We start from the raw sequence: 27,494 nt of genomic DNA, 5'->3' as shown, positions 1-27,494 counted from the left end.
GGACATTATTTTTGTTTTCTTTAAGTGCACCTGTAAATAAAACCTCACGTTCTTTTTCAAAAACCCAACCCTTTTTGTGTCCGTATCTCCCTGTCTTACACTGTCATCCTGGTCACGCTCGATCCCACATACTAGACACCTAGAGTGTAGGCTGGTGTCCCTAATTCCCACTACACGGGGTGTCACAGCCATTGATACGTAGTCCAGGTCCTGTGGATGGCAAGAATAAGAGTGGCACACATCAGCAGCAGCTGTTCTATGCTGAATGCAGGCTTAAAGAGAAAAACAAAATGTTTAAATACCAGACATACACCAAGAACTTTCCATACATCAGGCCTCCTATAAATCAGGCAGGAGCTTATGTGACGTACTAATTGTGGACAGCAGGCATGTGTTAATGAAATGAGAATTGCAGAGTTCTGGACATGTGGATGTCATCTGCACTGTGGGGTTGACTAGCATTACATGTAGAAGTCACTTAATCTGGTTCACAAAATTGTGTGTAGTGTGCACTTCAAGTTCAAAAAGAGGAATGTCTGTTCCACAGTAATTGTTGGCACTCAAGAAAGACAGAGAGAAAGAAAGAAAACAAAACCAGACTTTGATCAGTTGACTGATTTATTTGATTCCAGTCATGATTATGAAAAGTACATTTCAAAGTTCAGTTACACAGCACAGAATGTAATAGAAAACATTTTAAAAGAAAAAAATACAAAAAATCTCTCACTTTATACAATGCAATTTTCCATCAATGTGGATGTCACCAGAATGTCCCCACCTCCTCTTCTGAAACTGTTCCAGTAAGAAAGCGCTGTACATAGTGAACACATTAGGCAGAAGTCCATGATGAAGCAGAAGTTCACTATGTACGCAGATGCTGGCACTGCAGAAAACAAGGCTGAACTGACGCTTCCAAAGTCGACTACAGAGGGAAACGAGAAAATGAGATTTAATGTCTGGGAGCTGATAATCTTATGTGAAAGTTTGTGAAAGTTTCAGGTCTTGCCACAGGTGAAGCTCAAAATGACCACAGAACTAAAGTGTAAACACAAATATACAAAGATAGAATGCCTTGAGGTATGGCCCTTTTAGGGAAACCAGAACGTCATAAAGATAAGGAAACAGCAAACATTCAATGAAGAAACACAATTTAATTCAGATGGATTTTACAAATAAGGTGCACTCAATTTTGTGATTAGTGCTAAATCCAGTAGAAAAGTGGAAGATAATTGAATTCCTTAATCATTTATGAAAAAGAAAGTGTGCAAAAAAAAAAATACAATAAAATATTAAAACAAAAACAATACGCATCATATTCGCAAAAATCTCAGTTTTATCACGAGACTATACTGTTGAAAATCTCAAAAAACTTTTGTTCTGTAAAACAGAAGTAGTATGCAGGCAGCACTTGGGATCGTACAGCAGTGGTGGTCTCACTTTCGTATTCTTGACAGTAACAGAAATGCCAACTCAGACCTGCTGGAGGAATCTCGATGTGCAATTTGCTCTGCTTCTGACCTCGGAGAGATCGACGTATTCCTTGGTTAGGTGGATTACAGTTTTCTATCTTTCAAGAAATGTTAATACCAGCACAGAAGTAAAAGTCTCCTGGTATTTTATTTAAATTTTTTTTTTCAATATAACAAAAGGTGTCATTCTGTTTGACTTCTCACTACATTCGTAATGGCTAACACGGTACGACACCCTAGTACTAGAGACAATATAAATTTGCAAATTTAGTTCATTTATCAGAGGATAATAAATATTGTTGCTTCCTTTAAAATAAATGTGATTTATTATAAATTTTACAATCTAAATGTATATGATGAAACTTTTCCTTATTTAAATCTTCTATGTTTATTAATAAACAGTAAAAGAATAGGTTTTAGTTTCATTAACTGGTGAAATCACAATATTCAAGATTGCACTGGAGTTGTGTAATATGATAAAACTATTAAGTCATTTGTTTGTCTTAACAAAGTTTTTGAGTCTTTTTTAGAGAAGTGGTGCCCAAACTCAGACCTGGGGACCACCATGAGGCAGCAGGTTTTTGCTCCCCACATATGCCCCCCGGTTCACTATCAGTCAGTATGCTGCTGCTGGAGTATGTGAATTTCCCCTTGGGATTAATAATCAATCAATCAATCTATCTATCTATCTATCTATCTATCTATCTATCTATCTATCTATCTATCTATCTATCTATCTATCTATCTATCTATCTATCTATCTATCTATCTATCTATCTATCTATCTTTAATTAGCTGGTCATTTCTCTTCTCTTATTCTGCTTTCAGAAAGGCACAATAGCATGATTTTCACATTTCTAAGACATTTAGAAATATGTTTGCTTTAGCTTTAAATGCTTAACTTTCTTTTTGATGTTTCCGTATTATTTTGTCCCTTTGCTGCAACTAATGGAAATATTGTTAAAAAGAAAAAAAAGGAAGGAAGGAAAAAAAAAATCTACATTACGCCAAATATAACTGCTTGGCACACTTTAATAAAAATTCACCAAACTTGGTAATATCTACATTGATCCCCAAACAACTGAAACTGGGAAAGAACAGCTCACATAATAATTAGGCTGGGGGTCCAATTAAAAAGAGAAGTTGGTTGAAACAGAAACCTGCAGTCACAGTGGATCCCCAGGACTGAGTATGAGAACCACAGTTTTAGATTATTTTACAAGCTTGTCCTGCTAAGAAGATTTTCATAAAGGTGTAAACTTTTTTTTTTACTTGTTGATTTAAGCCTTACATACAGTAAGTCACCAGGCCATCAAAAGACAAATGACGCAATACTTAAAGAAATCAACACAGTTGTTATAAATTCAAAGTTCATCTTGGCACTACTTTTACTATGAGCAGATGATAAAGCCTCAAGTTTTAGTATTGAAAATGAAGTCTGAATGATGGCAACACTGCAAAGTCAGATCCATCCTTTAGCTGAACTGCTTATTCCAATAGAGGGTTCTGAGGGGCCAGATGATGATATATCAGCAGCGTCAGACACACTCATTCCGACAGGGCCACAGTAGAGTCACCAGTCAATCATAACATGTCAATGAGATGTAAAAGGAAGCTGGAGTACCAAGAAAAATGCAAGCAGACACCGGGAGAACACAGAGACTTGAAAAAGGCAATGTCCAGGCCGAGATTTGACTATCGACTTCACTGTTGTAACACTTCACAGCAAGTCAAAATGCTTCCAATTGTGTGTGTAACAATTCCCTATTCTATGTGCCATCTTCTTCCTGTGACTTCTTTGTTATGCTACTGTGACTCTTTAATTAAACTCCCATCTTCATTTCCCCTAATGCCTCCTGTCATTTCCTTCTATACTACCCTTCTAAGGTTTTGTTGCTCCTTTAAATAAGCTACCTTGGTTACTGCTGCCCTCAAACTTGCAAAAGCATTGAAGAAACCAATATTTGAACTGTCTATTCTAACATTTGTCCAATTTCATAACAGAAATCCTAAAACCTGTGTGTATGCATGGTTTCCTCTTTAAGCACTCAATAACATTCAATCACAATATGTCTGAAATTGCTAGTACATGTTCTGAACCCGCCATAGCACAGAAACAACGCTGCAGCACATCAGAAATGACCGTCTCCTGAAGACAAACAATATAATTCACTTTAAGTCTGGGGCTACCTGACCAAAACACAAATACCTGAAACACTTGAACTATGTCAAAATGACTCAAACCTACCATTTTTGCATATGATTAGCCTCTGAAGTGCCTTAAATTTCTGCACTTGGCCAGCATGTCCCTATTTTTGACACTTTCCACTCTGCTATTTAAAATTACCCAAATTGGAAAAAAAACTGGTTGCACTTCAGTCTATTTGCATGGCATGATGGCAATGAAGAGCCTCACATGCACCACTCGGGTCAGTGATAATCTGTAGACGCTCATTCAGTCTTTCAGCATCGAGTCTCTACACTTGTTACCCTTGTTTAATCTCGGCATTCCAGCTATGAAGCTTCTTTCAAATGAACATTTAAATCAGATGATCAGAATACACTCTGAGCGCAGGCTGTACAAGCAATTTTGGTTTTACATGCTTAAATTTGGTCAATAAGACGTGGCAGACTGCATATGAACAGGAGTTAATTGTGTGCCTCTTTTAACCTTTAGCTATCGAATATATTTGGATAAACAGCAAACTGACCTGTGCAGATCAGCGGTCTTTGATGGTGCGGAGATCTGTGGTCAGGGGATCGTGCTGAATAGTCTGATGCAACATTAGGGCCAGTAAACCAGCACGATTTGTCATTGCTGTCCTGACATTACGCTCTTGTTCAAAAAGCTCATCCAGCTTGTACCACTGTGGGACAGGAAGGAAAAAACATGTTATAAACAATTTAAAGATGTATAGTATTTATTTATCAAAGCTAAACAGTGTGTGTTCCAGAAAACTATGAAAAAATAAAATGTTTAAAACACTGCTGTTCAACTAATGGACCTTAAATTTAAACATACAATCAGACACCCTGGCTAAGTAACTTTTTCAAGGTATGTGTAAGTGAAAAGAAGTTAACACTACTTCATTGAGGAATATTTCAAAACATTTAAGTAATTTTTTAACAATAACTGACATTATTTGTTGAATTTAGAACATTGAAAACATTAATAGTGTGTGTAGCATAGGTATTTTTTTTAAGGTCTCAAAACTTTGACTTATTAGGCTTTAGATTACATATTACAAAACTGTTTTTATCTTACTTAAACACATAAAACCTTTCTAACCCCTCAGGATGTTGTGTCTACTCTCAACAAACATTGACTCTTCTTAGTAGGATTTGAAAATACAGGAAACACTGGGCAACAGTTTTTTTCAGTTCCTTCCTGAAAAATGTTTGATGATTACAATAGATAGCTTCAATCTGAACAAAAATATAATTCCAGATTGACTAGATCATGCAGGAATTTGGAAAACAACATTAAATTAACTTTTATTGAATTTAGCCCGTTTAAAAACTTAATGGTACAGACATACTGCATTAGTTCAACTGAGCTAAAAATGTTTTACTGCTGATTTTCATTTCTAGTCAGCATCTGATGCTTCTCGTTTCAGTGTCCAACAACCGTCAGCCAGAATCGATGGATTGTACTTTCTCATTGTTGAAATGTCCCGCTGAAACATTTGCCCATGTTATTCACTGACTGTACCGAGATCAGCAGGGAAGAAGTCCACACGAGAATGTAGGAAAATTAATCTTTAGCAACAAGGTGCACTTCATGGTTTCAGGCTTGAAGCATGTTTTGTACCAGCTGGACGTAACTTGGAGCAAAATTCTCAATAACCTCCTTGATGGTCTTTCATGTGATTTTTTACTGTCCAACTAGTAGACCTTTGAACTGCATCTACATGGACATGAAATTTAGATTACATCTGTGGGGACCGCTTAAGCATGCAGAGCATGCAAATAGACTTAAAAATATTATTAAGCTGCTAGAAAAGCTCTGCAAGTAAAATGGAGAAAACAAATCCAAAACCAAAAAAATGACAGACTCAGATGGCTACAAATAACATTTGGACAGACACGGGGGCCAAACATTTTTCACATGCATCTTTACTATTCATCCATCCATCCATCCATTTTCCAACCCGCTGAACCCGAACACAGGGTCACGGGGGTCTGCTGGAGCCAATCCCAGCCAACACAGGGCACAACGCAGGAACCAATCCCGGGCAGGGTGCCAACCCACCGCAGGACACACACACAAACACACCCACACACCAAGGCCAATTTAGAATCGCCAATCCAACTAACCTGCATGTCTTTGGATTGTGAGAGGAAACTGGAACACCCGGAGGAAACCCACGCAGACATGGGGAGAACATGCAAACTCCACGCAGGGAGGACCCGGGAAGCGAACCCGGGTCTCCTTACTGCGAGGCAGCAGCGCTACCACTGCGCCACCGTGCCGCCCTTTACTATTCATTCAATATTTATTTTAAATTCAGCAGATAAATGGTGATTGCAGATTAATATGTACATAAATAATATTTTCAACTTTATACCCAGCAAAAGTTGGGTTAACCCATCTTAACTTACAGATTAAATGAAATATACAATTTTACCAAGGATGCTCCAACCTATATATTACCAAGGATGCTCCAACCTATATAGTCTAATTTGGTTGAATCAGAATGAGGCCAAAACAGAGTTGGATAGAAAAATTAAAGAAGACCAGAAGGAAAAATTATTGACTCAGGAGGAGCTGTAGGACCAAGCTGTAATAGAGAAGGTTGATCAAGCACATCAACCACATATAAAAGTAGGAAAAAGAAGCAGATGAAGAAGAAGAAATGTTTCAATACTTTCATTAGTATGAAAGTTCTAATGGTAATTTTTGGTCCACAAGTTAGAAGGTCCAGCAGTTTTAGCAAACCAAGATCTATCTGTAAATTAAAAATGAAAAACAGTGGCTGTCAGTAGCAAAAGTAGCATGTCTGTGCTTTTAATGTTAACCTTTTGTTAAAAAGAGCTCAATGTTTTTGCAGTAATGGATTTTGAAAGAATTCCTGACAGGATAAGCCCAGCTAATACACTGGTGTTCATATTTCTTCTCATTTATTTATCTTTTACTTCCACACTTAAGGTTTTAGCTGTTTTGGGAGAGACCCTGCAATTTCAAACAGGATGGTCTACACCTAAATCGACTTGGCTTGAGGCTTTAATTGGCAACATTGCAAAGGTAATAAAACATGACTGACTAATTAATGTTACATTTAATAATGGATGTGAGTGTAATAGTCCAGTATATCCTCCCCTAAAATAATGAACGCATATTTTACAATCTGGCATCCTACACAGGATTAGTTCCTTTAACTCTGGAAAGGTGGATGTGGATTCCCAGCACAATTCTAAAAGTGAGAACAATTGTTCTCTTGTTACTGTGTAGGCAAATTTTTTAAATTATTTTAATCTTAAATTTCCTGACAATATCTGTAACACACATGTGCTTGTTTTATTTGCAATTTCATACTTTTGTATGAAAAAAGTCATTGAGAAGAACCAGACATCTATAATTCAGCTGAAACCAGGCTTGCAATGGTGAAATAAAAAACAACCCTGGAAAAAGAAGCAAATAATTAAACTTTTAATCATGTAAAATTAAGATTGCCTACCACCCGGACTCGCTCCAGGTCCACTTCTGCCCGTCTTAACTTCTCCCAGCAGTAGTGCTTATTACATTTGCGTTTGGATACACGGCAAAATTCTCCTGTTGGCTCAAAGACATCCTTGACCAATGGGCAGCCACACACTTCATCTGCTGGTACCTGTTATAAAAAAATAGAGGAATATGGAAGAATTGTGTGAATGTTGGGTATTAAGATGTCAAAAGAAAAGGCAAATGTGGTAATTAACAAGTCTATTTGCTGTTTTACTAAGAAGAGTGTTTTGCTTTCAGGACACCCTTTTAAATGTAGTGACAACATTTTCTCTCTATTATAAAAGGAAATCCTGAGACGAGACGTTCTCAGAGATAATTTCAACTCCCGTGAGAGATAATTTCAGGTCACGCAAGACGAGACTTTTTGCCAAGAGATTTGACAAGTTCCGCCCTCCTCTCAAACATTTACAACCACGCCTACGGTCCACTCACTTCTCATTTGTGAATGCTATTGGGAGACACAGTTCCTGCACTCTCTGCTCCAAGAGGGGTTGGAAATAAAAGACAAAGAGTAGAAGACAAAGTAGAACATCGTAAAGAGGTTCAAAAACATCGGCGCGACACACATGCAGAGCAGTTTAGAGATTATGGAAGTACTAAAATTCGAAAATCTCAAAAAAATTATAGTAAAGGTCGCATTAGCGCTAACAAACAGAAATTATTACTTGGTGAAATGACAGAAGAGCGGAAAAAAATTGAATATATGGACATAGGTGATATGACAGGATATTGTTCCGCTTTAAACTTTAAGTCGGAGACTTGTAGATCGTCTAATTCGTGTTGCCATCTGGGAAAAGTAGTGTTTCTTCCCAATGAAGAGGCGTATCCACGAAAATTAAAAGATTTGTTGTTTGGTGAAAGTGAAATCCATATACGTGAGTGGCAAAGACGCGAAGTGGCAGGCGCATGGGGGTTGGCGAGCAAAGCATTTTAATAAAAAAAAAAATGGTTGTTAGCACAAGTTATATGCAGGTTTTAAAAGTCACCATTTGCCAAGCAATACTTGTCACTCACTCATTTAGTAAATATAAAATATTGCTGTAGCTTTAGGAGTACAGATAGTGTACATTAATGAAGAAAAAAAAGACAACCTACACAGCAGCTGCCAGTTAGTCTCTTTAAAATTTAAGAAAGGCAGATTAAAAATAAAAACACCCAGGGCTCATGAACATTGTCTCAATGTTTTTATGGTATTTTATTGAGGTTACTGAAATAAAAAGGTATATGCTATGTAAAAAAAAGAATAATTAATTCCCACAAGGTTGGGTTTCATATAATAACATTATTGTAACACATGATAAACAGTTAAACTGCTTTTCATCTGTACTTTAAACAGACATACAAGGGCAGTATTTAAACTACACCTGAAATCATTTTATACCTATAAGCAGAATAGATGCCGTATGCAAAAATAAATAAATAAATCTGGGAAAACTTGAGTGAAAGATTGATTAAACTCACTGAAACGGTTTAATAATATGATAAGACACAAAATTTCAACATACAAAACAAATTCAAGGTCAGACTGTAGCAACCTACCATACTGCCAGCACTCACTAAGAAAAATAATGACTGGTGGTCAGAGGATCTCACACAAAGGGAGCGTATGATGGCAGAACAAGACAGGTGACCAGTCAGTGTGACGGGCAGCAAAGATTTTCTGCACCTTATCAATAGGTCGTCAGCCACATTCCTTTTTAAAAGAAATGCTTACACACATAGGGCACTAATCAAGACTTTGTTGGAAAATGTATTTTTGTAAAATTTACTTATCATGGTGTGTTATTTTAACAATTAATCATTATGAACTGATCACAAGCATCAAACAGCTACACTTACTGACATTTTTTTAAATAAAACTAATCTGGTTTAAAATTAAAATCAAAAGAAATAGTAATATAACTGAAGAGCTAAATATTTAACCCTAAAAAAGAAACCATTGACAACATTCAATTGCTCTAGACTTTATACTTGTCTAAAAACATTTAAAAAGATGGTATGATATATGGTGAACTACATTCTTTAAAAACTTACCTTTGGGTCCCTTGAATGCTCTGGACACAAAACTTGAAGGCGTTTGCAGTAAGTTTTGCTCTGTGGGTTGTAGACGTCACAGAAGAGACGGGTAGCCCTACAAAATGAATATTAATACTATTACAAACTAAAACAAGTTTAGAAAATGGATTCATAGTGCCTTTTTCAAAAGGGAAGAAATACATATGCATACCTTAGCCTACCTAATATTCCTGACCATAATCATTCCATTTGACCAAAATCAGAATTTATAAATTTTTAGTTCATAATATTATAATTACTCAAACATTTAATTTACACTCTGAGCAGCCTGGTACCAGGCACAACAATCTTTTCAAAATCTTTCACTACATCATACATGTGAACAATGTCACACACGGACACAAACAATATCTCATTTGTAAGTGACGGGTGTCGACTTCACACTCTTAGTAATCATATTGTTACAATATTTATGGTTGACTTTTAATCTGGTATGAAATCATACGTGTGGTGTTTCATAAATTGTCACAAACAATATTTGAAAAAGCTGTAGTAATTATTCTGTGTATGGAATACCTAAGTGTTATGCATCAATCAAAAGGTCTCAACCAATAGATTTCAGAAATCAATGTGATGAACCCTCCTAACGACACAGCAAACACGACTACAGGCTGAAAAATGGAAACAGCGATACACGGCTTCTTACTTTTTGTGTGTTTTTGCATATTACTTCACAAAACAGCAGCAGATATCTACAAATGACACAGCAGCACATACAGTAGATTCTCCTTATCAAAACAAGTCTAAACATATTATTATATGATACATAAATCATGATATAGACTCAAAAATATGAGAAATCGCGAGGCCACCTTTGGCAAATAGCGCCTCATATTTTTAGGACATTAGCTCGGACTCAATAGGTCATACACTCGCAAACGTCATACCACTGGATGGCAGCGACTGTGATGTCTCCAACGATATGCAGATGTCCAAATATGAACTGAATGAGACACAGCTTAGGACGTGCTTAATAAACTATAAGTCTCTCAAAGACGCATGGTGCATCAACACACAGAGTGGCAGAGTTTTGAAGAACATCATTGAGCATCGTTTTTGCTTATTTTCCAGCAAAAATGGTTTCAAGTTGACCAAAATGCACTTTGACTGAGTTTTTGGAGACTATCTCCAAAGAAAGGAATATAGACCTGGCTGATTTTGAGGCTGACACAGACAGCAGCTCAGAAGAAATGTTTCCCCGAGTAAGTAAACTTGCTAAACTATTGCTCATTATAATTTGTATTTAGTTTCATTTTGATCGGTGTAGATTGTTGTAGGTCGAAATTATATGTAATGTTATACTGACAATGGTGCCATCAAGCAGTCATATGTATATCTACAGTGGGTACGGAAAGTATTCAGACCCCCTTCAGTTTTTCACTCTTTGTCATATTGCAGCCATTTGCTAAAATCATTTAAATTAATTTTTTCCCTCATTAATGTACACACAGCAACCCATATTGACAGACAAAAAAAAGAATTTTTGAAATTGTTGCAGATTTATTAAAAAAGAAAAACAGAAATATCACATGGTCCTAAGTATTCAGACCCTTTGCTCAGTATTTAGTAGAAGCACCCTTTTGAGCTAATACAGCCATGAGTCTTCTTGGGAAAGATGCAACAAGTTTTTCACACCTGGATTTGGGGATCCTCTGCCATTCCTCCTTGCAGATCCTCTCCAGTTCTGTCAGGTTGGATGGTAAACGTTGGTGGACAGCCATTTTTAGGTCTCTCCAGAGATGCTCAATTGGGTTTAAGTCAGGGCTCTGGCTGGGCCATTCAAGAACAGTCACAGAGTTGTTGTGAAACCACTCCTTCATTATTTTAGCTGTGTGCTTAGGGTCATTGTCTTGTTGGAAGGTAAACCTTCAGCCCAGTCTGAGGTCCTTAGCACTCTGGAGAAGGTTTTTGTCCAGGATATCCCTGTACTTGGCTGCATTCATCTTTCCCTCGATTGCAACCAGTCATCCTGTCCCTGCAGCTGAAAAACACCCCCACAGCATGATGCTGCCACCACCATGCTTCACTGTGGGGACTGTATTGGACAAGTGATGAGCAGTGCCTGGTTGTCTCCACACATACCGCTTAGAATTAAGGCCAAAAAGTTCTATCTTGGTCTCATCAGACCAGAGAATCTTATTTCTCACCATCTCAGAGTCCTTCAGGTGTCTTTTAGCAAACTCCATGCGGGCTGTCATGTGTCTTGCACTGAGGAGAGGCTTCCGACAGGCCACTCTGCCATAAAGCCCTGACTGGTGGCTCATCACTTGTCCAATACAGTCCCCACAGTGAAGCATGGCGGTGGCAGCATCATGCTGTGGGGGGTGTTTTTAAGCTGCAGGGACAGGATGACTGGTTGTAATCGAGGGAAAGATGAATGCGGCCAAGTACAGGGATATCCTGGACAAAAACCTTCTCCAGAGTGCTAAGGACCTCAGACATGGGCTGAAGGTTTACCTTCCAACAAGACAATGACCCTAAGCACACAGCTAAAATAACGAAGGAGTGGTTTCACAACAACTCTGTGACTGTTCTTGAATGGCCCAGCCAGAGCCCTGACTTAAACCCAATTGAGCATCTCTGGAGAGACCTAAAAATGGCTGTCCACCAACGTTTACCATCCAACCTGAGAGAACTGGAGAGGATCTGCAAGGAGGAATGGCAGAGGATCCCCAAATCCAGGTGTGAAAAACTTGTTACATCTTTCCCAAGAAGACTCATGGCTGTATTAGCTCAAAAGGGTGCTTCTACTAAATACTGAGCAAAGGGTCTGAATACTTAGGACCATGTGATATTTCAGTTTTTCTTTTTTAATAAATCTGCAACAATTTCAAAAATTCTTTTTTTTGTCTGTCAATATGGGGTGCTGTGTGTACATTAATGAGGGAAAAAATTAATTTAAATGATTTTAGCAAATGGCTGCAATATGACAAAGAGTGAAAAACTGAAGGGGATCTGAATACTTTCCATACCCACTGCATATATTATATATAATGTGTATGTATATTACAATGCACATTTCTTCATCTCCATTTATTAGTGTTTCAAGAAACTGTCTACACAAAGACATTTATATTTTTTTACATAAAACTGTTTTGTGTTTATATGAACGTGTGTGTGTGTGTATGTGAGCAATACTGTATTTAAGCAAAACTATTTTTATTTACATGTATACAGGTAGTCCCCAAGTTACGGACATCCGACCTACGACTTACGAACGGGGCCACAGCTGCGACGCATGCGCCTCAGTAACTGTCGCTCTGTCATCTTCAGACTGGGGACGCTGCAAGCGGTGGCTGGACAGAGACTGGAGGGAGTGATTTCGCTACTTGCGCAGTGTAGTGTCCCTCGGGCGGCTCCCGGCGGCAAGCAGTGACCCGTGGTCCATAGTCACCGGTGCCACAGCTATTGCTCGTGTGCAGGACGGAGGCTTGATGGGGCGGTTCGCTGAGCTACTGCTCCTGACTGGATGCAGGCTGGATGGAGCGGAGGGGGGCGTTTCACTGCCTGCCCACTACACATGGCTGCCACGTTTGTTCTCGGTGGGCGGCTCATAGACAGGAGCGGCTGGAGATGCTGCAAGTGGTGACCCGGTTGTGGCTGAACGGAGATCATTGAGGGTGAATGGGGTGGCGGGGGTAGCATTGTAGCGTGCCTCGGGTGGCTGCCTGTTGAATGGGGGTGGTGGTGGGCGATTCACTACCCGCCTTTGGCCGCACCGTGTTCGTTCTCGGTTGGCGGATGCTGCAGGCAGCATACTGTATGCAAGTGGAGGTGACTGTGTGGTGGGTGAATGGTGAACTGCCGCTCGCCGCCCCCATTAATTCTCAATGGCAAGCCTGCTTGTACTGTTACGTAAATAGCAGGAAGTTCTCTCTTGTCAGCACATCAGACCTGTTGACGACGGGTGCCTTCCTGCTGTAATAACGTGTACAGTGCTGTGCAGAAGAGCTCATCTTAACCTTTTGTCTTCACCCTTCAAGAATGTCTCTGAAACACAAATCTGATGCAAGTGCTGGTGATACAGTAAAGAAGAGAAAAACCATCACCATTGAAAATAAAAGAGAAATAATAAAAAGGTCAGAGAGATGTGAAATTCAAGCATTCATTGGCAGAGCAGTTGGTCAACAATAGCATTTATTAAAATAATGTACCTGTTCTGATTTACATACAAATTCAACTTAAGTACAAACCTACAGTCCGTATCTCGTATGTAACCCAGGGACTGCCTGTATAAGCAAAAGTGTTTTTATTTGTATGTGTGTATATGTATAGTTGTCATCACTGTGCTGCTTGATGTCATTACTGGTACATGGAAATATAATATATCACAAAACAAACAAAAAAAAAAATTAACTGAGCACCTAGTTTTTTCCTTGTTTAGCAGCAGTTTCTAAGTAAAGGAATTTTAGAATTTGTGTTTTGTATCAAATTTTATCACATTTGGAAAATTATGTTAGGTTCAGGTGAAAATTTGACTGTCCTTCCTTTATTTTTGGAATAATAAAAGTTTTATTTTTTTTGTGTTCCCTCCTGAGGTGAAAAATACCCTCATAGTGCCCATTTAGAGAGGTTCTTGGAGCAGTTTTGAATACAGGAGGGGCACCCATGGTGCCAAATGCTATAATTATTTATTTTTTTGTGCTGTCAACATCAAACTTTAGACAGGTACAGTTGGCATGTTTGGGAACACCCCAGAGATAAATAAACTGCCCTAGCATTACTTGTACATGTGATATACTGTACCTGAAAACAAAAATTTGACAAAATTACTGAGCGCGCCTATTTTTTTCCCCTAGTTTAGCAGCAGTTTCTAAGTAAAGGAATGTTTAAATTTGACACAAACACAGATTCTATCACATTTGGGAAGTTATCAGTCATGTTTTAGTTAAACATTGTCCGTCCTGCCTTTATTTTATGAATAAGGCTTTATTTTGGGGTACCCCCCCACCAGGTGGAGTGTGTTGGAAAAACGCCCCCAGGGTGTAAGGTGTTTTTTTTTTTTATTTTAATAAAAGTTGCATTGCATTGTAAAAGATAAACACATATTTCTAAGGAGTCCAACCACAAGTTAATGCTGTATTTCAAGCATACATTAATCTTTTACCTTATTTTTTCACAAATAAAAGAAAACATACAGTGTATGTGCTATTAGCCAGAAACACAAGTTTTTGATATTAATGCAGCTCCAAATAATTTACCAATTTACTCCACTTTACACAAGGATATGCAATTATCACAGCCTCTACAATATTGATTCAGCATACAATAAAGTCCTTTTTTAATTGCTTATAAGGGTACAACTTAATGTACAAGAATGTTGTTTCTTTCTGTTTACATTTATAACCTCAGAGAACTATATATATTTACAAACTATACAGTTAAAATTCCTCTGGAACTGTGAGGCAGCAGCACTAAACCCGAGGGATATCTGGGTGGAGTCAGGAGGTTCTCTTGGTGTCTGCACGGGATTTTCTTTGAGCACTTCAGTTTTGTTCACAGATCTAATAGATGTGGTTCTAATTGGAACTAAGCACTCCAATTTAGTTGTTTATTAACAAACACTTCCCATTCAATACTTCAAATCAATCAATCAATAAACAAAACACATATGAAACAGAAGGATCAAGAATCATCTAACAAAGACCAGCAACCATTTGAAAAGGTTTTCTTGTTTATCCCACAGCAAATTCTTGTGACTGCTATTTTAGACTGCACTGCAGTATCTTTGCAGAACATTTCACTCTATTATAAAAGAAAATCTTAAAACGAGATAAGATTATTGCCAAGAGATTTTTTCAAGTTGGTCTCAACCATTCCAAGACTATTGCCAAGAGATTTTTTCAAGTTGGTCTCAACCATTTCCGGTTGACGGTCCACAGCCACAGTCCTCTCGCCTCTCATTCGTGTGAATGCTTTTGTCAGACACACTTCCTGCGCTCTCAGCTCTTATAAAGTTTTACGTTTTCCTCATTTTAAGTCGTTTATGAAAAGTCCTCAGTTTCATCCTTTAAAGAAGCTTTTCTGGACAGTATTTTTATACATACAATCTATTCGTTTCCTTTGTTGTAGTCCTTTTCTGGACAAAAATTGTATACATTCTAGATGACACGTCAACGGCTAAGCGAAGAAGAAAGGGCAGCGCGTTGAAAAGTGGCCCAAAAGCGTTGGAGAGAAAAGAATTAAAAAAAAGAACAATAATAATCTAAGTGCAAATTCAGAAAATAAGGAAAGTAATAATCAGCCCGGACCAAGTGGAACTGAAAACCTAGCAGGTCCAAGTGGGGTCAGAAATAAAAGACAAAGAGTAGAAGACAAAGTAGAATGTCGTAAAGATGTTCAAAAACATTGGTGCAATACACGTGCAGAGCAGGTAAGAGATTATGAAAGCAGTGGAATTTGAAAGTCTCAAAAAAAATGTTGGCGTGATACACATGCAGAGCAAGTTACAGATTATGAAAGTAATAAAATTCGAAAGACTCAAACAACTGATAGTAAAGATCGCATTAGCGCTAACAAATAGAATTTATTACTCGGTGAAATAACGGAACAGCGAAAAGAATATATGGACAGAGGTGATATGACAGAAGTATGTAGATATTATTCAGAGTTAAAGTTTAAGTCGGAGACTTGTAGATCGTCCAATTTGCGTTGCCATCAGGGAAAAGTAGTGTTTCTTCCCAATGAAGAGGCGTATCCATGAGAATTAAAAGATTTGTTGTTGGTGAAAGTGAAATCCACAAACACTGCAGGGAAAATATCTGAATCTCCAATAATCTGTTCGCGTTTGCATCATTCAAAGATAAAATCATAGATTTACATGATTCTGGATCATATGCTATGAGAATCTATGGTTCCCCAACAATTAAAGCTACTACAAGTTTAATTTTGAAGAAACCACAATTAGGTCAGGTTTACATTTGTGATCACGAAGAAGTGATGCAACATTGAATTGAAAGAGTTAAACGATTGGATGTATTAAAAATTCTACAGCCAATGGACACAAATCCATACATTCAAAAGTATTGCACTTTACACAAAATTTATCTGCAAAACACAGACAAAGAAGATTTCTTGGATTTCTATATGAATTCGAAAGATCATGGTCACATTTATAATAAACCAACATGTGACGAACTGTCAGCAATAAATATCCCGTAGAAAATCCACAAGCGTTAACACTGTTTGGTCTTCCACCGGCTGAATTAATGTTGAATGAAGGATGTATCGTAATGTTATTGCGTAATTTATGTATGAGTGATGGGCTATGCAATGGGACAAGATTAGTTGTATTGAAAATTGGTCAACAATTCTAACATGTAAAATTTTAACAGGCGACAAGAAAGGTAATGTAGTACATATTCCACGGATAACAGACACCAAAGGAGATCTTGATAGACCATTTGTATTAAAATGTTTACAGTTTCCCGTGAGAATAGCGTTGCTATGACAATTAACAAATCACAGGGACAAACATTCCAAAAAGTTGGTTTATTTATTAGAGAGAAATAAATTATATTCACTCACAGGCAGTTATACATTGCATTGTCACGATGTAAGTCCAAACAAGGAATTCAAATTCAATGCGATATTGAAGAAAAGTTGATTCCAAATACTGTTTTTACTGAAGTTTTACAGTAAAAGTGTAGGTTTAAAAAGTTTGTGTGTGTTAATTTCAAAGCCAAACAGAACATTATAACTCAACGAATACCTCTAATGCAACATGAAACATAATGTTCTTTCAATTTATTATGTTTTACTATTTTTTTTTTTACTATGGTTAATTACTCGCTGTAATGTAAAATACTTAGTTCTATTATGCACATGTAACAGTTCCCATGAAAATAGCAATCTGTTTAAATTGTACATCCGCTTACCCTTACACAAGCGGCAGAGCTGTATTCTGCTGAGCATGGCAAGATTACGTGAACCACACTGTATCTTTAGAATGTCTGCTTGCATGACAGAAGTGGAATAAATTTTGGAACCTTTTTTATGATTATGTGGGTGGCTGGTGCTTACATGTTGGGAGATGGGGTTTAAGATGTGCTTCATGCATTTTCCTATTTGCTACTAGGATACCTTTCTCTTTCTTGGCTATTGCGCATTCATTCTGTGCTATGGCAGATAAGAAATTTCTTTTAAAGCAGCAGACTCTGCCTATTTCTGTTTGTTTTTTACTTTTTTCAATGCAACCGGTGAAAGAGTGAATAAAGCAAAAGAAGAATTTGATCTGTGGGTTAGATGAACTTTATTCAGCTAGATAAGATCTTTTTAAGCAAAACAGAGCATGACAGTTATGAGTTAACTCACATGTGTGCGCACCTCTCATAAAGCAAATGCCAAGGAATAAGTGACCCATGTAAGAGAGGACTACATTTACAAATACTGATCATTCCTTTGCTGAGGAATCCAGCATACTCTGAAACGAAGGAACACTCCTGTGTGCCACTAAATTGCACTTAAAACAGCAGTGACTGCAGTCACATTATGTCACTAGAATATGAAAATGTGGACTTAAATTACTCAATAATAACAACAACAACATGCAAAGCATTCATAGGCTAATGGATGCTTAAAGTTGAAAAGCCATGCTCTAGTAGGAAACGTTTAAGAGTACAAACCCTTGGATTTTAAACATTGTTTTAAAAACTTGCATCTTTTATCTAAAATATTGAACAACATAATGCTCTGCTTACCCTGTAAGCAGAAAAATCAGCCCAGCTGCAAGTGCTAATAATGTTTAAAGCAGCAAGCGCACACTGACATCAATAAACACTATTATACTGATAATAAGTATTGCCTATTGTACTCCCAAAATGATATCATATGTCTGAGAAATATCTGCCACTTATTTTCTTAGTGTGCACATACAGTTGTGCTTGAAAGTTTGTGAACCCTTTACAATTTTGTATATTTCTGCATAAATATGACCGAAAACATCATCAGATTTTCACTCAAGTCCTAAGTAGATAAAGAGAAACCAGTTAAACAAATGAGACAAAAATATTATACTTGGTCATTTATTTATTAAGGAAAATGATCGAATATTACATATTTGTGAGTGGTAAAAGTATGTGAACCTTTGCTTTCAGTGTCTGGTGTGACCCCCCTTTGCAGCAATAACTGCAACTAAACGTTTCCGGTAATTGTTGATCAGTCCTGCACACCGGCTTGGAGGAATTTTAGCCCATGCCTTCGTACAGAACAGCTTCAACTCTGGGATGTTGGTGGGTTTCCTCACATTAACTCGCTTCAGGTCCTTCCACAACATTTCGATTGGATTAATGTCAGGACTTTGACTTGGCCATTCCAAAACATTAACTTTATTCTTCTTTAACCATTCTTTGGCAGAAGGACCAAATGCTTAGGGTTGTTGTTTTGCTGCACGACCCACCTTCTCTTGAGATTCAGTTCATGGACAGATGTCCTGACATTTTCCTTTAGAATTCTCTGATATAATTCAGAATTCATTGTTCCATCAACGAAGGCAAGCTGTCCGGCCCAGATGCAGCAAAACAGGCCCAACCATGATACCACCATGTTTCACAGATGGGATAAGGTTCTTATGCTGGAATGCAGTGTTTTCCTTTCTCCAAACATAACGCTTTTCATTTAAACCAAAAAGTTCTATTTTGGTCTCATCTGTCCACAAAACGTTCTTCCAATTGCCTTCTGGTTTAGCAAACTGCAGACGAGCAGCAATGTTTTTTATGGACAGCAGTGGCTTTCTCCTTGCAACCCTGCCATGCACACCATTGTTGTTCATTGTTGTTCTCCTGATGGTGGACTCATGAACATTAGCCAATGTATGAGAGGCCTTCAGTTGCTTAGAAGTTACCTTGTGCTCCTTTGTGACCTCGCCGACTATTACATGCCTTGCTCTTGGAGTGATCTTTGTTGGTCGACCTCTCCTGGGGAGGGTAACAACGGTCTTGAATTTCCTCCATTTGTATACAATCTGTCTGACTGTGGATTGGTGGAGTCCAAACTCTTTAGAGATGGTTTTGTAACCTTTTCCAGCCTGATGAGCACCAACAACTCTTTCTCTGAGGTCCTCAGAAATCTCCTTTGTTCGTGCCATGATACACTTCCACAAACATGTGTTGTGAAGAGCAGACTTTGATAGATCCCTGTTCTTTAAGTAACACAGGGTGCCCACTCACACCTGATTGTCATCCCATTGATTGAAAACACCTGACTCTAATTTCACCTTCAAACTAACTGCTAATCCTAGAGGTTCATATACTTTTGCCACTCACAAATATGTAATATTCGATCATTTTCCTTAATAAATAAATGACCAAGTACAATATTTTTGTCTCATTTGTTTAACTGGTTTCTCTTTATCTACTTTTAGGACTTGAGTGAAAATCTGATGATCTTTTAGGTCATATTTATGCAGAAATATAGAAAATTCTAAAGGGTTCACAAACTTTCAAGCACAACTGTAGTACACAGTCGAGTGTGTCAGTGTCAGTAATGTACGCATTTTCAGTACTTGGTTTGCCCACTGCTTGGCAGAACCGCACAGTTGTTTCAATGCCTGCGTTATAAAAGGTAAAACTGTCAGCACAGGAACACTTACTATATAAGTTCTGACTGTGCATTATTAGCGCATGCAAAATGAGGAGTGCTGGCAAGGAAAATAATACAAAACCTGTTTTACCTGGGACTGTCGGAGATCACTTTTTTGTATCATTTTATTTGACTCAATTTTGAAAATTTGATTTATAGGACTGATCGATCTACAGTTTGTCAAAAAGACTGCTTGCTTGTACTGTAAAGTGCATTTTCGAAATGGTTTTCAAACTCAAACTAGCTAAACATTTAAATAGTTTTTACTCACACCCCCACACAATGTAGAAAGAAACAGCACAACATTTAACATTCAATAGATCAATTAATGAACAAGTACAAATGATTTCTTACTTGTTATACATGATATCTGTGTGAGTCTTCTTTCAAACTATAGGCAGAATAAAGGACTACCACTAACAAAATAACACTAATTTAAAATAAAAGGAAGAAGAAAGATTTTGTTACTAATTATAATACTTTTAAATCACTCACTAAATTATAATTGGGTAGGAAATAATTTGATCAAATTAAAAAATACATTAATTTCACTCCAGAGGTGATGTTTCAAGATCCTGAAATATATGAGATAGAATTCTCTTCCAGTTGGTGCCAGGTTACAGAAAACCTACCAAAGAACCTAGTCTAACTTGGTACATTACAGAAGAGAAGGAGAAAATGAGAAAAAATATATTTATGACGGAGACGTTTTTAATAAAATTACATTTTTTCTTCTAAAGCTTTTCCAACTTTCATGTGGAGCTGTTAACAGACTGCATTTATTTTCTTTTATTTAACATTGGAATTTTTTCAGGCTATAGAAATTGCATTTAAGTATGATTGTAGTCAATTGAAAAAGAACATTACAGAGCCTACACAAATACAGTACGAGTTACAACAGTTATGAAAGCAGAATGAATGAGCCGAATATTTCTGCTTAGGCAAACAAAGGCAAAGAAGAAGGCCGACTCAATGGAATAAATGGCTTGGGCACTGAATGAGTATGCATGTTCTCTCTCGTTCTCTCTCTCCAAAAGAGGGTATCCTCTTCAAAAATTCTAAACATGTGTCGTGTCATGTTAAATTAGCCCATATAAATTCAACCACTTGTGTATGAACATGTTCTATGATGAACTGACACTTTGTCCAGGGTTGTCTTCTGCCTTGTGCTAGATTAAGCACTGGTTCCCTACAATCCTCAGCTGGACAAGCAGGTTGAAAAAAATACATGGATAACTAGATAAACTACAAACAGACAGAATGCTATTTTACTTCTGAGTTTCATCAAATCAGTACTGTAAAGTAAGAAGAATGTATATAAAATAATCCTACATTTAAGGGTACCTAACATTTAAGGGAACTTACCAAGAAAAAAAGGAAGTTTCTTGATCAAAAATATTTAACTGCAGTTCCACCTCTTGTGTTTATAGGGCAATGTTAGGAGTTTAAAAGAATATAGTAACCCTCTGACATGGATTACCCAGGTGATGTCACTTCATAGAATTGCAAAGCAAACCTTCATCCCTTACTGAAACACACTGAATTCAATAACATAACTTTAGGCTTGCCAACAGGACACAAATTTAAAAATTTGAGAACTGTGACCATACAACAATAGTCAATGTGCAGAAGGATCAAGCTGTTGTTGGCTGTGCACTACGATGGTAAGTGTACATCAGAAGATCTCTCTTACTCTTGGCCATCAAGCATAATGTTTGGCAGACTTCCACCTTTCTTTATTTATTCTAAAAATCTGACTTCCACATAAACTGCCTAGTGATAGCAAACCTCATACCTTTATTATTTTGATTCAGACACACTATTGTAGGAAGAAATAAGGGGCCTGAATGCATTGTACATGTGCTGTCAACAAGCTCTATATTAAGTTGAATAACTTTCTGTCAAGCCACCAAGTGTTGTCAAGGCCACAGAGCCACACAACTGCTTGTTCTACTGCCAAATCTGGGTTATCACTGTCAGAAGTTCAAGTTTAAGTTTATTGCCATGTGTACATAGTACTAATTTACTTGAAAAGTAATACTCACATTATTCATTACAAAATGCCTGAAAAGTTTCAGTCTGGCTTTCATACTAGTCATAGTACTAAACAGCATCAGCTTATGTGGTTAACGGTATTTTAATGTCTTGTAATGGAGTAAATACTGCTGTAATTATGTTGTTACATTTAACTGCAGCTGTAGATCCTTTCAATTAGGCTTGAAAATAATGTGTTCTCAAGTACAGTGCTTATACGGTTTAGCTTATATTTGTCAAATTGATGTCAGTATGCACATAAATGTGAAGATAGTAGTTACGTTAAAAATGGTGTCCCTCAGTACTCATTACTTGGATTGTTACTGTTTTCCCCTTACATGCTACCTGTGGGAGATATAGTCAGAAGACATAATATCTGCTTTAACTTCTATGCTGATAATGCTCAGCTTTATCGATCCTTCAGACCAAATTACATTCCATCTACTGTGTTTGTTATGAATTGTTTCAATTAGTTAAATAACTGGATGACAGATAAACACTTATCTTTAAATGCAGAAATGTTGTAGTACCAGGGATATGTAGGTGGGACTCAGCAAGTGCAAATGTGAGATAAAGCACTCAAAATGAAAGTGAGGGAAAAAGTAAAAGATATTAAAAATGCTACTAAGTGTATCAGATGTTTTGCTTTGAGAAAAAAGACTTGCTTTATTTTATTTGATAAATACTGGATGATTTTTGTTTTTAATCTGCGACTGCCCAAATGATTATTAAGTACCTGCCTCTCTTCGTTTTTACTCACATTAACTGCTTATGGAGCCAAAGACTTATTGTAAGCTGTTGTATCTGGCTGTAACTGCACGTGTGTATAAATTAGTATCAGTAATGGGCTGTATTTACAAAAAAAAAACATTGCTTTTCAAATATCTGAATGCAGGTTCGGCTCTCTCTCTTTCTCTGACAAGCAAAAAACGCTGGTCTAACACCAAACGGAATATTTTTACACTACTATTTAGTCACTTTAGCTGATGCTCAATAGATTCTGTCTTTTTACAAACTCATTAGGACCTGTTTAGTTAGATAGATAGACAGACAGACAGACAGACAGACAGACAGACAGACAGACAGACAGACAGACACACACACACACACACTTTATTAATCCCAAGGGGAAATTCACAAAAATCCATGTCCACATTATAAAAGTAAAAGTGTCCAGGGAACGAATCCACATAAAACAAAGTGATGAGTGATCAATAAAAAATACTAAAAAAGACAAAAAAAAGGTAGAAAAATAAAGTCGTACACGGAGCTGCTGAAAAGGCTGCCACTCTCGATGGCGCCTGTGTCATGTTTATGATGTACCAAGTTAGAACATTAGAACTTAAGAAAGAGTTAGACGAAAATGGACAATTCAGCCCAACAAAGCTCGCCTATCCTATCAACTTAATTCTTCCAAAATAACATCAAGTCATATTGTGAATGTCCCTAATGTCCTACTGTTTACCACACTACTTGGTAACACAAGTTTTCAAATGTGCCCCCACGTTCCTGCTGAATTCATTTTAAAGTTACAGTCAAGATCCACTGTACTAATTCCCTTCATAATTTTGAATACCTCACTCATGTTACCTCTTAATATTCATTTTGCTTAAACTGAAAAGGCTCAGCTGTCTTAATCATTCTTCAGAATTCATCCCCTGTAGCCCTGGAATCAACCTAGTCTCTTTTCTCTGGACTTTTTCCAGCGCTGCTATGTCCTTTTTGGAGACTAGAGATCAAAACTGCACACAGTACTCCAGATGAGGCTTCACCAGTGTGTTATAAAGATCGAGTATAACCTCCATGGAATCTAACTCTACACATCATGCTATATAACCCAATATTCCGTTAGCCTTCTTAATGGCTTCTGAACACTGTCTAAAATTTTAAAATTATGACCCCACTAAAACTCCTAAATCCTTCTCATAAAGTGTACTTTAAATTTTCAGACCTCTTACTTCTTACATATAATACTTTACATTTGTTTACAATAAACTTTATCACAAATCTGCCAAAGCCCGTATGCAGTCCAAATCCCTCTGTAATGATTGAATGGATTCTAGATTACCTGTTAATCCACCTATCTTGGTATCATCTGTGAACTTGACCATCTCGCTACTTATATTCCTATCCAAGTCATTTACATATATTAAAAATAGTAGCTACCCTAGCACTGACCTTGTGGGATACCACTCTTAAAATCTCCCAATTCTGATAAGTTACGAGTAAAGCTGCCACTACATGGAATACTGGCAAGCACTTGACCTGGATCCAATTTTGATACTTATAGATTGTACAAAAAATAGATATGAAAAAAGACTAAAGTGATCTCTGGAAATCATGTCATAAAAAGGAGATAAACTGTTTGCTATTCTGTTCAACTGACTAATTATACTTCTTAATTGCAGTTTTAATCTCAAAAATAGTTGAATAATAGTACAGTGATACACAAAACAAACATCTTCAAAATGTTGTACAAAGCAAAGCATTAATAATGTGCCGCTCTATTCTAGAACATGACGCGCTACAGTATTTAAGCACATGTACATAGATAAAACATTTCCCAGCACAAGAAAATTGATATCAAAAACACTCAAAACAAAAAATGATTTTTATATTTATAAAGAAAATATTTCCTTTAACAACTTTGAGATTACTCATGCTTTTTGTTAAATCACTAAATGTATTTCAAAATACTGATTACTTACCCTTCAATCCGAGTTGGATACATAGATCCAAAAGATGTTTGGCTCTCATACTGTAAGACAAAAAAACAAAAGTTTTCATATATTTCTATGCATTAAAATTAAAATTTAACCTGGCTGTTTGATTGCAGCTTCAAACAGATTCACTCAATCAGTGAAGCAGACCTGGAAAGGTTGTATGTCATTTGCACTGATAAAATGAGAATACCACCAATGATTTTAACTGTTGCTAAACCATTCATTCCAAAAGATCTGCAGCAGGAGATGTGCAGAAGACATGAAGATGTTTGCATAACTAGTTTTACAAACAGTGTGCATGCCGATTGCTGAACCAAATACCCAAAAACTTTAAGGGAGCTTTGAAGGAAGTTTCAATTGTAAAACATGTTTTCCGCCAGTGCTATAGCATATGAACATAGCATACACCTTCGTACTCACATATGACTTTTGGACTGCTCTAACAACTGAGAGCTATATCAAAATAAAGTGACACCACTTAGTTGAAAAACGAAAGATAAAATCATTGGAATTATAAACACAATATTTTCCAGTCCACCAAATAACCGAAATAAAAACTACAAATCTAACTGGGGGTCTCACAGCTAAACAAGTTGCATGTGTTCATGATTACACAAGAAACACTGTAGTTGCTAAATCATCTACTGTACCCTAGAATACTTCAGTAGCATATTTCACTCACAAACTTCAATAATAGGTTAAATACGTATCTTAACTATGGCAGGAAACTACCTCAGCATAATATGGATATCAGTCAAATTATAATTAACGAGCTAAGCATATGCCTGGCTGCCAAGTGTGATCATGAGCTTTTCTTCAGTGCTTCTCTTTTCAGTAATGTGAAGAGACAGTTTCTTAACATGTTTTCTCATAATGTGGAAAAAACATTTTCTGGGAAACTTATTTCTGAATTATTTTTGTGTTACTGAACTATGAGTCTCTTATCAAAAATCACTAATTATAAATCAAATGATAGAGGTCAACCATGATTATGAAATGTGATCAAAATTGGCATCCCAATTTAGAACTCTACGCATATAATATCTACTGACCCAGAATACCTTATAATGATTAATATATAAAAATATAATCAATAATAATAATAAAAACTGTTCATGCTGATGAATTTGTTTGTTACTCATTCCATTGCAAGACCACTGTGTCCATCAATAAAGTGTACGATTCCTATGAGAATTGTTCTCCAGACCCAAACTATTTAAATAGATGAACTGAATGTACATATAAAATAAAGTGTGAAGGATCTGAGACACAAGTACATATTGACTTGACTGCCCAAGAACTAGAAAAGAACTATATTTGAATGGTCAATGAAGAACTGCCATTTATGCATACATTTATATGTAGACATATCTTGTACCAAAAGCATCTGCACAAGGTTGGGATCAACCCTGGATGGCATACTAATGCATCAAAAAACTGACTACTGTACTTCAGAGAAAATCATCCAATTTTAAATCCTAATTTCAACACGCTATGCTGTTTGCTGGACTCACAGGGTGACTTGATCAATTAAGAAATGCTAAAATGTATCTTTTAAGCAATGATTAAAACACTCAAAACTGTGTGCATTCCCAGTGTAGCAAACTGTAAGTGAAGATCAATTTCTTGCCTATTTTACCCAATTCATGCAGCATTAGCATGGGCAATCCTGGAAGCACTGGTTAAAAGGCAAAGACTCACAAAACTCCTCTGTGAAGCTGGTACCAGATGCATTTTCTGTTTCTTTTAAGGTCACTTTTTTGTACACAGAACATTATTCATTATGCTGAACTGCTTTGGTAATACAACATTGAGAGGACACAGTCTCCTGAATTTCCCTTGAGAGTGGCTGGAAGCTGGCTTTTTAATTTTGAATCAGCAATCTGAAACAGCCACAGTGGATCACTTTCCTTGCTATTGGGGGAACTTTTTTAAAGCAAAGCAAACTCGTCCCTGTTCATGCAAGTGTGACTCTGACTTGCATGGGTCAAATACTCACCTGACGCTAGGCTGTAATGGGTAGTGAGTACACCTGACTTCAAACTGCTTGAGTAAAGCTTACCCCACTCCATAATTCTAATTGTGTTTGCTTTTCTTCTGAGCTACAACAATATGTCCAAAGGGCAACTGAAAGCAAACAAATCAACAGCATATTGCAAAATACTTTGAAGAACTTTGTTGCTCATAACAGAGCATCACAGGGCTGTTTTAGAACATATCCCTTAAAAAGAAATAGTAAGCACACAAGGTCAAAATGTCTGCATTATAAGAGTAAAGTAATGCAGAGATATCAAGCCCTTTTCACAAGTTGTAGACCACCAATTTCAAACTGTGGTGCCAAAGCACAGGCAGGCTTGCAGCATTTGCCTCAGTAAAATACTGACAACGTACAAGTCAACTGGCCATTAGATACGGAAAAAAAAACTGTGGATTCTAATCTCTGACATGTGCACCGGGGCATCAACACTACTAACAAAAATTAACACTTTCTTAGGAAAACAGTAACTTCATCTGACATAAATGTTAGCTTCTTTGCTGAAGCTTGATACATTCTCACCTCTGTGTTTTTTGCACATTAAAGGCTATAAACATATGATTCCAAGTCAGCATCATATTTCAATACTGCAGCCAATGTAGAACAAGAAGGTAGGTTTTCATTTGTTCAACACAAGACATCTCTTCCCAAGATTTATTGCGGTAATTTTTTTTACCATTGTTGAACAATCAAAAACATTTCTATATAAAAAAAGTGCAGTGGAAGACAAATGCAGTTATTATAGCTATTCATATTCTTAACATATTTAGAAATGATGCTATCTGACACAATGTAGGATTTAATATTCAAAAAAAAAATTGCTAATGATTTAGTTATGGTGTGGAAAATGGAGA

The 27,494-nt window shown here is 36.9% G+C and overlaps 1 protein-coding gene across 1 annotated transcript in view; it reads right to left on the bottom strand.

Annotated features, from left to right (window-relative positions):
• Positions 1-600: 600 nt before the first annotated feature.
• The window catches only part of cxxc1a (CXXC finger protein 1a), a 70,734-nt gene continuing 43,840 nt past the window's right edge, over positions 601-27,494 (bottom strand). Inside the window, exons 11-15 of the mRNA XM_028813294.2 lie at positions 24,591-24,640; positions 9,229-9,325; positions 7,148-7,300; positions 4,181-4,336; positions 601-922 (exon numbers count right to left, since the gene is read on the bottom strand). Of these exons, the coding sequence (XP_028669127.1) occupies positions 4,190-4,336; positions 7,148-7,300; positions 9,229-9,325; positions 24,591-24,640 (447 nt within the window). The 3' untranslated portion in view covers positions 601-922; positions 4,181-4,189. The remainder of the gene's footprint in view (positions 923-4,180; positions 4,337-7,147; positions 7,301-9,228; positions 9,326-24,590; positions 24,641-27,494) is intronic.

This window comes from Erpetoichthys calabaricus, chromosome 11 (genome assembly GCF_900747795.2).
Source record: "Erpetoichthys calabaricus chromosome 11, fErpCal1.3, whole genome shotgun sequence".
Lineage (NCBI taxonomy): Eukaryota > Metazoa > Chordata > Cladistia > Polypteriformes > Polypteridae > Erpetoichthys > Erpetoichthys calabaricus.
Note: the sequence above shows the minus strand (reverse complement) of the source record. Positions and strands in the feature narration are given on the sequence as shown.